We start from the raw sequence: 13,979 nt of genomic DNA, 5'->3' as shown, positions 1-13,979 counted from the left end.
AACATTGTTCTTTTAATATGTTGGCATTACTAAATTTGGCTCAATGCTTATATACATGTGTAAAAAGAAAATGTATGAGCTGTGATAACTGTTTCTGATAGAATGAAGATCAGACTGATATATGAAATATTCCTTTATTGGGTGAGAAAATCAGACCATGTAATAACTGCTTTAAGTCATACAGAATAGATATCAGAGCCTCAAACAGGCTGACTTCTGCTAAATGGGTCAAACTGGGCAGAAACTATACAAACACATAACATCCTTATAGAATATGATGTAACACTATAGATCAACTTACCTCAGAATATATAAAGCATATAAACAATTACAGCAATATGATGCAACAAACACAGCAGTACTACTAATCCAAAATACTCAAAGCTTCATAGAACTGAAACAAACATTTATTTTTAGCTCCATTCTGCTGCTGATACATACTTTAGGTTTCTGATTAAACTTGTTTCTGCCTTTCATAGTGTGTAACTTGAAGGCCCTGAGTACTTTCTCCCACACTGAAAACACTGGAATGATAACATTATTTGAACATTACCTAATAAGACTGATTCAGGACAGACAATTAGTTATGTTAAACTTTCCTAGCAGTCCTTCACAAACAGGAACAGTCTGTCTATTCTCTCCATCTGTCAGCTGCTGCTGGCTCTTCCTCCTCCTCTTCCTCACACACTGCTGAGTTTGTCCTGGTGGATCATCAGGGGTGCAAAGCCTCACAGATGATGTGCAGCAGTGGATCCCCCTCAGTCTGTCCTCACTCTGGACACTTGCAGTTGTCACACATGGAAATCAAATGTGTGATAAGCTGCAGGATTCAAACACAAGTGTAACTTATAAATACATGTTCATACTTTTATTCCACAATCAGAGAGAAAGAAAGAGAGAGAGAGTGCAGGACAGACAGGTGACAGTCTCAGGTGTATACACTGCTACAAAACAGCACAAGAGAAGGAGGATATAGTGTTTGTGTTATTACGAGTGCTAAACAAGAAGAGTTCCCAGATGGTACAGTGGACACATGTGTGACTCCTGTGATTAAAGCATCTTTCTTTCAGCTTAACGAGTGAACCGTCAGCTCGTTCAAACACACGTTAAAGTCCGTTTGGCGACACCACCGAACAGAGGCAGCAATATAACATAGCTAACATTAACAGTGCAGTGAATCCTGCTTGTGCCGTGATATTCAGGACTGCAAACCGAGCAGCATCACTGACTTTCAGCTTGTTGTGTTTGTGGATATATGACTGACTTTAATTATCCATAAAATCATCACATTCTCTGTAAGATTAAGGTCAACTACATATATACTTAGAAGTAGAGGCTTTAAAACCAAGTTACCGCTGAAAGTACAAACATCGCTAATGTCACATAACTTTGCCGACATGTGGCCAACAGTAATGTTTTAATGTTCTTAAACATTCGCACATAAATAAGTGACATAATATTCAGTACTTACATTTGACAGTTCACTCTTCGGCCGCTCCCTTCTGCCGTATTTTGCGGCAAAATTATCCACACCCACCGCCGCGCTATGGATTGTGGGATATATGGGGCCACGAAGCGTGCACCGGACCACGCTTGATATTTGGGGAAATCGACGGCGCATTTGGAGCATGCGGGGTACCGATCGGGTTTCAACACCGGTACGGATCGGGTAGTGACAAGGAGTATGCATTTGAAGTACACTTGGAATTGGGACAGCCGTCGCCTATCGCCCCCTGGTGTCTGGCTGCAGTATAGGTCGTAAACCCCGCCTCCTCTATGTTAGCGGATGGGACTGGTGTCAGACTAAAATAAATTAATTCTCCTCAGATAGAATCTTTGGAAAAAATTTCTCTTTTGTTATCAATAGTTCTCGTCACGCTGATTTATGTCCAAGGGGTGTCCTTTCCGATACGTTTGATTCTAATTCCTACCGCGGTGATGTTAAATTGGGGTGTAACGTCATCATAACAGCTTTGACTGGCAGCTGCAGTCACGGAGAAACTTGCGTATCTCTGTTCGGGAACAGCAGATAGAGCGTAGGCTCTGAGAGGAGGGCCAGCGTTTACGTTACAAAACCACGACCGACTGTTTTAACCTGACAGCTATGGCGATATTTTTGTGCCACTATTCTGAGCGCACGTAAAAAAGATTTGAGCGCACATAAAAAAATAAATAAAAAAAATAAAAAAAAGTTGCAGGTGCAAGTGTTGCATTTTGAGGAGAAATTTATTTTGAGCGAAGAAAAGCTAAATTTGAGTGAACAAAATTCATTGCTGCGTGCAAAAACTGTATTTCAGTGTTTGCTATTATCCATACGCACAATAGCAGCCCCTCTCGCTCACTTTTTGCAATTGCGCTTGCTCGCAATGTGTTGCTTGCGCTCTCAACATTTCTGCCCGTGCGCGTTCAACTCTTTCTGTACACTGTTATGTGTGTGCCACAAAACCAGCCAATCACAGACTTGGATGCAAAAAAATCTGATTGGCTGTTGTGGTCTCCAATCAGCTCGAAATGACGAAATGCAATAGGAAGGGGGATATAGCTGAATGAGAAGACAGGGCACAACTAAATGGGAAAACCAGATTATCATTTGGAGAAAGCAGACACAGGGACATGACTACGAACCAGAAAGGTATCACAAAGGAAGATAACTAGATATTACATAAACCAGGGGTGGGGAACTCCAGGCCTCAAGGGCTGATGTCCTGCAGGTTTTAGATATGACACTGGGTCAACACACCTGAATCAAATGATTAGTTCATTACCAGGCCTCTGGAGAACTTCAAGACATGTTGAGGAAGTAATTTAGCCATTTAAATCAGTTGTGTTGGATCAAGGACACATTTAAAACCTGCAGGACACTGGCCCTTGAGGCCTGGAGTTCTCCCACCCCTGACATAAATAAACACTCCAATATAAACAGAGACAGAGGCTATAATAAACCCTAAAGGAAACTATCATGCTCAAAAACACAATGAATCACAATACCCCAAATTCACGAAGAAATTGTAAAATAGAAGGATTCTAATGTTATAAAATCATAAAAATGTGTGATGTGTTCTTACTGGCTACTACAACCCTTTAAAACTAAAAGATCCTTAGGGCTCAGTTTTCCAAGGCACTAAATTTAGCCCCATTAGTTACTAAGTGCACTGAGCTACAGGGGAGCTGCCGGGCCTGCAAGTCTACTCACACTTTGGTGTGTATCAGAGGAAGTAGCCCTAGAGGGCTTTTGAGGCAGTTACAACGGGGCAAGTCCCCTCACACATCAGCTTCATCTAAGCTCTGCACTGACTGATAGGATCAGAGTTTAGGACTTTTTAAACAGACAGCCAATCCAGACCTCCAGTACGGGGGGGAATCAACACCACTTTCCTGTTTGTCTTGACTTAAGGAAAGTGGTTTTTGCCTTTTTGCCCAATAAAGGCAAAAAGGAGAAATATTGCAGTGGCTGGAGGTGAAACTTTGCAGACATGTAGTGTGAGTTGCAGGGAAGAGGAATTTGTGGAGAATTTCCTGTCAACTATCAAAAATGATTTTATTTTGTAAATTTTTTGTTGATTAAAATAACCTTGTTAAATTTGAGTAGAAATATTCTCTGGACTCTTGCAGCATTCTGTGATGAAAGTTGGCACACATGTAGAGAAGGTAACCCAGAGAAGTATTCAGCTGACAATTTCATGTCAACGATCAGAGATGATTTTCAATTAATTTTTTATGTAATGTTATATTCCACTGAGCATGTTGAATTTGACCAGAAATATCCTTCTCTACATTTATGCAGTGGAATGAGATAAACACATGAACACAAATATAGCGCAGGTGTTCAAAAAGAGGAATCCATTGAGAAAGTCATGTCAACTATCAAGCATGATTTTTAATGAATTTTTTAATATGACGCAGTTTTTAGGCACAGAAAAACAAGCGCTGTGTTAAAATGGTTGCAACACACAAATGGCTCTACCGTGCCAAGAAACATGTGTGATGGCTCGGAAGTGAGAGGGTTAGGTTTTTGGCAACTTGAGTGTTCAGTTGTGAGAAGCTGAGATTAAAATTGGAGTAAAATATTGGGATGTGTCATCACTTCATACTTCCACAGTATAGTGTTTTTATTTTTTATTTTAAGAAAAGGCTGAACAGAATACTACTTTCTTATTTTTTAACACAGGTATGGTTTGATTGCTTTTCTTACCCTAATAAATGAAATCATCATCATTGTATATGGAAAAAGGAAGACTGATGTTAAAAAAAAAACAGAGAAGCATGATTACATGTTTAATTGCTTTCAGCTGTGTGTATTTGTCAGTCTACAGCAGGGGTGCTGAACTCCAGGCCTTGAGGGCCGGTGTCCTGCAGGTTTTAGATCTCATCCTGGGTCAACACACCTGAATCTAATGATTAGTTCATTACCAAATCTCTGGAGAATTTCAACACATGTTGAGGAGGTAATTTAGCCTTTTAATCAGCTGTGTTGGATCAAGGAATCACTAGAACTTGCAGGACACCGGACACCTTTGGTCTACAGGATGATGCAGCAGCAGGTCACTGGGTAGTCGTCAGCACTGACTTTGCGCTCGTTGCCGTACACGTAGTAGACGTAGCTCTTGTCTTTCCACTTGTAGTTCACCTGAGTGATGGGGATCAGCTCGACTGTCTGCCTCTGAAAGAGAGAGATGGAGGGAATTATATTAAAGGAAAACTTTCAACTGTATCAGAGCGCATCAGCTTGAGTCAGAACACCTTAGCTTAGCATTGACTGAAAGCAGGAGTAAAGGAAGTCTAGTAATGAGCACTTTTCTTAGCCACATTTCAGATTTGTGTTAAACTTCAATTGACCAGCTTACAACCTTTGTCCTTTTTTTTTTTTTTTAACAAAAATTCCAAAAATAAATTCCCCTTTTTAGTGTTTATATAACAACTAACTCTTCAACCACCATCAAATCATTCAAGATGGCTTTAGTTATCTTTACAGGACACCTTATCTCTCGAGCTTCTGTAGCAGTCGATTACTTTAGTAATTGAACAGTCTATTGATTTTTCCATTGACTAACTGAGGAATCAGTTAAATGAAATACTTTGCAGAGCAAAGCAATAAACTGCAGAGTAACACAGGCACACCAGCACAGGCTGGCCACTGGGGGAGACTACACTATAGCCTATAGACTCAAAAGAAAAGTCTAAGGGAAACTTTGCACATTTTCCTTGCTGCTTCAACTACAAATAATGGAATTTCAGCTTGAATCCATTATATTTCAACTAGAATTAACTGCTGAAGGAACAAGGATAGCCGTTTTCTTTCCCTCCACTACTGGATAAGATGGTTCAGAGCTGTGTGTCGGCCTACCTGCTGCAGAATCCTGGAGGTTTGGCCATGCTTAGTTTGATGGTCTTTGATCAGACGCTCAGAGGCCTGAGAGACTGCTTGCGGTTTAAACCCAAGCAGTGGGTAGGCCTGAGAGAAGAAAGACAGAGTTTAATTCACAATATTCACACAGCTAACCCCAGCAATGTCTTTTCCTTCTCCCCAACCTTTCCTTTACATTTACCTCAACTACACCTGTCTGAGGTGAGTTCCTGCAGTGGCTTTATGTTTAATTTATGAAGATTATTTTAACATTTCAAACATAGAATACAACATTCCAAACGACTGTGTGAAACTACTGAGATGTAGTTTTTTTTGTATGAAATTTTGGTATTTAAAACAAAAAAATCTTATTAAGATTCAAAGTGAAGCTACATTGTGTGTGTGTGTGTGTGTGTGTGTGTGTGTGTGTGTGTGTGTGTGTGTGTGTGTGTGTGTGTGTGTGTGTGTGTGTGTGTACCAGGTTCTGGCTGTTCTTGAACAGCTCCTTCCCTTTCACTGAGCGCAGCTCATCACTCTTCAGACCACAGCTCTGCTCCACCAGATAATCTTCCACATGGTTTTTCCTAAACACAAATATACAGATATGAACTATATTCATGCTGTATCCATCAAATATAAAATATAATGCTGATGTAACACACACTCTACATTCTAATGAATACAACGTTACATGAATTAATACATTTTAAGCTTTAAACAATCAACAATTTCTATTGATTTCAATTTAAACTTGCAGCATGTAATTTTAATCTTTATTGACTAGTGGGCACCAAAGCATCTGTCAAACCACCATTAATTCTCTTCCACTTATTTCTAAAGAACTCTTATCTCAGATGGGAGGTGAAACGTCTTTTCTTTAGACTATGATGACATGGATGACTAAGAACCTTCACAGACATATCTCTTCCGTTTGTTGAATAAGGTTAAATGAATTCAAATGCATAAAAACTCTTTATATACTTCTGAAACCTCCAGGACCATTTGACTTTTCCAAATGACACCTAAAAGACACTTGAAGAACCCAATCTTCAAGGACTGAAGCCACTGAAATATAGGAACACTGAAACTGCTGTTGTACGTGTACTCACCACTCCACTTTTAGCTCAATGTAGGTCAGCAGCTGACGTTTTCCTTTACAGGTTTCACATTGCTTTTTCCCCCTACCATCACACTTTGTACACCTAAACACACACAGACACATGACTCATTATTGTTGGTTACTTACAGACATTACAGATTTTGCTTTATTTTATTTTTTTAAATATGGTATTTGTTTATTTTTACTTACATTATTATTAAAAAAAATTACTGAACTTTAACTGATTGCAGCATTTCTTAGCTTAGACATTTTAAGGCCATCCATCCTTTTCTAATTAGTTACTGTAATTAATTGTATATCCCCAACGTATGCACAGTCATAAAACTGGTATGTTGTCTGTTTTATTTTCAGTTTGTGTGACCATTGAGTACCTGTCTTTGCCTGTGCCATTACAGTGAGTGCAGGCTGGATCGGACTTTGCCGCACCATTACACACTGGGCAAGCTTTCTACAACGACACAAATACGCAAATGTTTTCATTGTACCTTGATCAGACTTTTCATGTCTTATTATTTACTATTGAGAGTTTCCTTACTTTTCCACTTCCACTGCACTCCCTGCATTGCTCAGTACCTGCTGCATGGCACGTGTGGCATTCCTAAACACAAACACACACACAAAAAGTTAAAAATGAGCAAAAGGGAAAAAAATTTCATGTGTTCATGGTTTTAAAGCCTCAATGAACTCAGGAAAAGATGAGCTGTAGAACCATCTCATGGACAACTAAAGATCCATGAAAATTCATCTGGAAAATTCTTTATGTATATATATCTTCAAGCTTAAAGCTCAGAACTAAACTGGAGGTAACCCAGCACTTTGACAGATAGCTTTTGTTATTCAGCCACCTCGACGGAGGACGTGTAGGGCACCCGGATCTTCTCTGTATGGTCACTGAAAAGTTTGGGGGGTGTGGCCTGGACCTCCCATGGTCGTGGAGCGGGCTGGGTGTAAAAGTCAGCAGGCTCACCTTTTAAATACACGAGATCACAGAAAATGACAGTCAATAAACTACTAGTATAATAAGTTACTGCATTGTCAGTAGGTATATGCAAGGATCAATAAAAGAGGCATTTGTTATGAAAACCAAAGTAAGTGTTTCCAGCTTGAACTCTTTCAGGTAAAACACTATTTATTAATCAGTTGTTCTGGAGTTTGATTCGTAAGAGGCTCGGAGTATCACACTATTGTTTTTAATCCCTCACAAGACCATAAACTTTCAGTGTGGTCAAGAACAAAGTGAAAAATGTGGTTTGGTAACAGGAAACAACAAAAGCTTTACCATCAGATTAAAAAGCATCCAGCCTTGCTCTATAATAACAGAACATGGTGGCTCAAGGAAACAAATGGAAATGGACATTTTAATGGCTAAAATGAAAATGTGTGTTTACCTTCATGTGGTTTGTGGGCCCACTCAGTTGACCTGGACTCAGTGAATGTCTCCAGACGATACTAAGGAACAAAAAACAGACTTTACTGAGAGAAACTGGATTTGCTGATAACATTACTGTGGTAATTTCTCTATATTTCACATCAGAGTGAAAGTGAAACATACATTTCAATGCATCAAAAAAGCTGGACATGTTAAAATAAAAGTATATTTGTTGTGTCAGACACATGTTACAGGCGTTATGATTAAATAACAATGATTGTAATAACACTGCTCACTATACTCTTAGTATATGAGCCTTCAGTCTGTTTCTGGATCAGGAAGAAGTTGTATTAATGCACATGTCAGAAAATCAGGAAAACACCTTATTATCAAAATAAGTGTAAGATGGAGATAAGTAGGGGTGAAAATATTGCATAACAAGAACTATTTTCACTCTCCCTGTTAAAAGTCTAGAAGTGAGATAGTTGCAAGCATAAATATGTAGGTAGAAGTACTGTAGCTGATATCAGTTTACAGCTCTGCAGATCTCTATCAAAGTCACTCTTTTAAAACCTATTAAATCCTGCACACAATGTGTTTAAATTTGTAACATGCAATGTATTTCCAATTTGGTTTCATATGGGCATCATATTACTGCATAACAAATTGTGTGGTAAAACTGCAGTGGTTTGGTAACAGGAAACAAAAGCTTTACCATCAGATTAAAAAGCATCCAGCCTTGCTCTATAATAACAGAACATGGTGGCTCAAGGAAACAGGTGTTATGATTTTATTCACACTTTAATGTCACTTTAAGGTTTTTCAGGTCACATGTCAGCCATGTGCAAGTTAAGGTTTGTTTCAAACTAATGTGAAACTGTTTTTTGAACTGAGACCGTCCTCTTTGACATCACATGTTTGCCTTTATTTTGTCTCTGCATGCTCAAGATGTCATCACTTAGAAGGACTTTGTAATAACACTGCTCATGCAGCTATTGCCTGTCAGCGTGGTAGTGTATGAGCCTTCAGTCTGTTTCTGGATCAGGAAGAAGTTGTATTAATGCACATGTAGAATCAGAAAAACATCTTGTTATCAAAATAAGTATAAGATGGAGACAAGTAGGGGTGAAAATATTTCGTAATATTTTTTTTTTCCCCCCACTTTCACTGTTAAAAGTGTAGAAGTGAGATAGTTGTTCGTGAGCAGAAATGTCTCTCCCATTAAATCCTACACAAAATTTGTTAAACCCAATCAGTATCGCACATTATACCATACAATGTATTTCCGGTTTGTTGCCATATAACTGGGCATCATATTACTGCATGACAAATTTTGTGGTAAAACTGGTCTGCAGTGTGTTTTTTGCATTTTGCAGCTGTATTTCCTGCTTTATTAGGCAAACTGCCACAGTTGTTTTCAGATAATAATCACACACTTTGAGTTTGCTTTAATAGGCTATTAATGTGTTATTAAATGGAAACAGGCAGTTTTGCAGCTCTGTTTCCTGCTTATTACACAAAAACTACCAGAGATATTTCAAGATAATTACCACACTTCTTTAAGTTAGCTTTAATAGGTTCTTAATATGTTATTAAATTTAAACAGCTGCATTTTGCAGCTCTGTTTCTTGCTTTTTACACAGAAACTACCACAGGTAATTGAGAGGTAATAATTAATGCAAATTACCGCATTATTGCATTCTTGTTTCTTCCTTGTGACTCCACTTTATTGTGGAGCTGTATTTCCATATTATTATCTGCAGTTTTTGGGTTCTCATTATCCTATTACATACATTTCTAGGTAATATTACTCAACTGTAACCACTGTTGCTACCATGATATTACTTAGATATTAAGTGGTTATTACTTTGGTAATTGCATAGTAATAACTTAGAAATTACCACATTATTACACTCTTTTTCAACTTGTTATCCTAATACTACCCCTTTATTACCTAGCTGCAATAGAAAGTGCTACCAAAAAAATTCATTATGCATGTTGATTTTCAACAGTTCATTATCATTCAATTATTTTTCCTTGTCAAATGTTTGGAAAACTACGGATAAAAGCATCTCAAACCAGAGCTCTGCAACAGCCTGATCAAGATAGTAAAGGCAGATATGGAGGTAACTCAGTCCACAGCATCACTGATGGTGGTGATGTTGGAACATTTAATCACCCTAAATGTGTTGAATGGGTCCATGGAGGTGATGACTCCCTGAGTGACTGGCTCTTCACTGTAGCAGATATGAGATGACACAAATTTGTTGAATGCCTCCCGAGCCTCATCCTCAGCGAGAGAGGGGATGCTACAAAACACAAACTCTGTGTTAAACCTGAATATTCTACTGGTTGGTGAGCAGCTCAGAGAAACAGGTAATATGTCGTACCTCCATTCGAGATTTTCAGGGCCGGGTTGGGATGAGGCGACTGGCTCCATGGGCATGGGAGGGGGCAGGAAACCTCCTGCATCAGTGACAAATTTTCAAGTAACATCAACAGCATTAATGTGAGGAATTATGTGAACTGGGCTTTTCTTACCTCCTCCTGGCACAGTGCCTTCATAGCCTGGGACATTGCAAAACATGTTGGCTTGGGGGGCCATGACAGGTGGGTACATAGCTGGAATGAAAAACAAGAAACAAAAAATTCAAACCAAACGGATCAGGTGACCCTGAATCCTCCCTTAGTTATGCTGCAAAAGATCTAGGCTGCTGGGGGATTCCATGATGCACTGAGTGTTTCTTATTTACTCACGTTTTTTCCCCCACTCACTATATGTTTATACACTACTTTGCATTTAATCATCAGTTATTATTAATCTGTGGCTCTCTTCCACAGGGTGTCTTTGTCCTGTCTTCCTCCTCCCACCCCAAACAGTCATGGCAGATGGCTGCCCCTCCATGGGCCTGGTTCAGCCAGAGGTTCCTTCCAGTTAAAAGGGAGTTTCTTTCCCACTGTAGCCAAAGTGCAGGCTCATAGGAGGTTCCCTGATTGGTTTTTTTGTTTTTTTTTTTCTTCTGTTTTGTCTGCATTATTGTAGGATCTTTATCTTTAAATAAAAATTGCCTTGAGACAACTGTTGTTGTGATTTGGTGATATAAAACTGAATTGAATTGAATAATATGTCGCAATGGCTGGAGCTGAATAAGACTGTTCCTGCACAGAAGAATGTTTGGTGCAATGAAAAATGATTATGCCCACACTATGGTTAGCCACGGCCAGGCGGGCTGGTGTATTTGCGGTGCAGACACGGGAGAGGGAATGAGGTTTAACAAAAGGCGGGCCTTTTATTGAGGCTGATTTCCAGAACAGAAAGCAAGGCGAGTTGGGAGAAAAATGAAACTAAAACCTAAACGGGAATAACCTAAACTTCATTTGAAAACTATGACATGGAACGTGACGTGAATCTGAACAGGCGCATGCGAAAACTGTGACCAGAAACATGAACATGAACAAGAAGCATGAAAACAATCCTGAGACTTGCAGTGACATGACATGAGATATACAGACAACCTGACAATGAACAAAGAGAGACAGAGGACTTAAATACACAGAAGGCCATACTCTGTTGAACAGTTCTTGTTTCAGGACAAACTGTCATGGCTGCTATACCTTACAAAACGACTTGTGTAGATAAGTTCGTGAAATCGTTCTTCAGAATCAGTTGTAGTTAGAAGGAAATTATTCCTCTTCTGTGATATGTGATAAGTAAATGTGGAATGTAAAATGTAAAAGTAAAATGTGATAACTACGATGGTGCAGAAAGCTGCATCTGGTCAGAAGAAATAAGCCCCACAAATTTTAAAGAGTTGTCCAGATTTGGACAAAATAAAAATGGCAGTCAACGGACAGATGCAAGGATATCCACTGCTACCCCTTTGTGCAATAAAGAGTTTCAAAGATGTTTGTTGTATGACAAGACACAATAAGACAGCTGATCAATTTGCTTCACTCATCTACACAAGGCATTTTGTAGAGGGTATAAGAGCCGTGGCAGTTGTTTGGCTTGAAACAACAACTTTAATCTCCAAATGGAGATCAATTTTTTTCTCAATCTGGCCCTAATATAGTGTCATACTACCCCCATTTTCAGTGTTAGAGTAAACATTTTTAGTTTAGGTTTCTTTTACCATTTTCTCTCTTATCTCTTAATTTTAACAAACATTTCTGATAAACAAACACTGATATAACAAGAAACTGCATTGATTTCTGAAAAGGGTAATAATGGTTGTGTGCATACAGCCCCTAAAGCCCCAGACAGACTTTAATATTTTTCACTGACTCTGAAGGACTCCATCACCCGTTCCAGCAACTCAAGAATCAATGATTACGTTAACCTGACACACGAGGGATTACAGACGAAGGCACAAGGTCAGTATCTAGAAGAAAAAGACTCCAAAAACTGAAACTAGTAAAACAACTTGATTAGCTCTCTCAACATGACAGTGTTAACATCCATATCCTTGCATCTGTCCATTTACAGCTATTTAATTTTGTATAAATATGGTGAACTATTCTAGGTTAGCGTTCTTTTTCTTTCTGACCACATGCCGTTTTCTGCACCATCTCTTCAATGCCCTATACTTGTTACTAGTGTTTATGTGCTAAAACAGAAATATTTTCCATTTCCTCAGTACAGTTTGAATAACTCATGCAAACACAGCATTTTGAAAAGGGTATAGAAGCCGTACGAGTTGTTTGACTCAAAACAACAAATTTAATCTCTACATTTCAACTTGAATCTCAAAAGACTATTTGGACTTTGTCTCAAAAGATTTATTATCATGTATTATTATTATTTACATCACTGATTATTTCCTGACTTCCATTATGCATTAATTGAGCACATTATATTAGATCTGCACTCCCTTTCTTCTCCTGAGTTGATTAAACTTATTTTTAAATCAGTTACTGAAAATCTGACCTTGTTTTGTCTTTCAGAGTTTAGCAATCCATATGTGTCCTTATTTGTTAAGTCTAAAGCAGGTATTGTGGCTCCTCCAACCAACGGCCGCAGCAGGCTAAACATGAGGACACAGATGACGCGCAACAGTAAACACATAAGAAACACTTCTGTACCGTTTGCTCCTTTTATTCCACATGCAACTGTCCAATATACAAATCAGCACATGGGATTAACTATTAAACAAATGCACAGACTGCACAAACAAATACCTGCAACTCACAAAGAAATGCACCAATTACTATGCCAAATTACAACTTGGCCTATGGCATCAATTAGTGCATAAATATACATAAACCATCAAGTTACAGTCAAAATACATCAAAATAATTCAAGCTGCGCTCAAGCTGCGGTCAACAGAATGTTTTGCCTCATGCTCACCCTAACTTTCTGCTCATCAACATCAGGTGCGGTGAACAGGTGAGTGCAACCATATTTATCACCTAACACACCCATGAGACACGCCCCACACCCGTGCACCAATACAGTGAGTCCATTTAAACCAACCCACTTTATCAACTCATATGGCTCCTACAGGAACAACTCATATGGCTCCTACAGCAGGGATGGCAAACTAATTTTACAACATGGGCCACACTCACCCCATTTTAAATTTAAGCGGCCGGACCACTGGTCCTTCCAACAATAGAAATAAATTTAACTACACATTTAGCTGAGATGCATTCATCTAGAAAAAAATGCATGCAATTCTTATAGTATCTCTTAGTTTTTCTACATGATAAAGAAACACTGCTGACGTCAATGATAGAAATATGTCAGTATGACTCTTTGGATTGTAATTGTAAGAAATGTGTAAAATTACAGAAAAGAAATTGCACTAAGTCAAGGGCGTAGATTTGGCATGGACGGAAGGGACATGTCCCCACAATTTGATCTCTTCGAGTAAAGAAAACCAAACCCGATAGAAAGAAAAAAAAAAACACGATCTGTCAACGTGTCATTCTCCCAGCGGTGCAGAAAGAGTTCAATTACGTTCTCTACTGGAGTCCTACCTCATGTGACAAATATGGCCAATGTGATTGGCTGTGCCTTTCAGGGAGCTCTGTTTAGTTTTAGCAGCGGCAAGCCTGCGCTGCGCGGACCTGCAAGGAGGAGAGGAGGATGGCAACAAAAAGGAAGAACCTGATATAAGAAAGTATTTTTCAAAGAAACCTGTAAG

General features: G+C 38.9%; 1 protein-coding gene across 1 annotated transcript; it reads right to left on the bottom strand.

Annotated features, from left to right (window-relative positions):
* Nucleotides 1-3,874: 3,874 nt before the first annotated feature.
* On the bottom strand, nucleotides 3,875-13,256 carry LOC100699031 (protein SSUH2 homolog). The gene is made up of 12 exons (XM_019359114.2): nucleotides 13,181-13,256; nucleotides 10,375-10,455; nucleotides 10,224-10,299; nucleotides 10,013-10,142; nucleotides 7,853-7,913; nucleotides 7,310-7,431; nucleotides 7,000-7,062; nucleotides 6,836-6,912; nucleotides 6,454-6,546; nucleotides 5,823-5,928; nucleotides 5,345-5,452; nucleotides 3,875-4,660 (listed from the first exon to the last, which is right to left on the bottom strand). The coding sequence occupies exons 2-12, from the start codon at nucleotides 10,451-10,453 to the stop codon at nucleotides 4,520-4,522; spliced, it is 1,056 nt and encodes a 351-aa protein (XP_019214659.1). The 5' UTR covers nucleotides 10,454-10,455; nucleotides 13,181-13,256; the 3' UTR covers nucleotides 3,875-4,519.
* Nucleotides 13,257-13,979: the final 723 nt, after the last annotated feature.

This window comes from Oreochromis niloticus, linkage group LG5 (assembly GCF_001858045.2).
Source record: "Oreochromis niloticus isolate F11D_XX linkage group LG5, O_niloticus_UMD_NMBU, whole genome shotgun sequence".
NCBI lineage: Eukaryota > Metazoa > Chordata > Actinopteri > Cichliformes > Cichlidae > Oreochromis > Oreochromis niloticus.
Note: the sequence above shows the minus strand (reverse complement) of the source record. Positions and strands in the feature narration are given on the sequence as shown.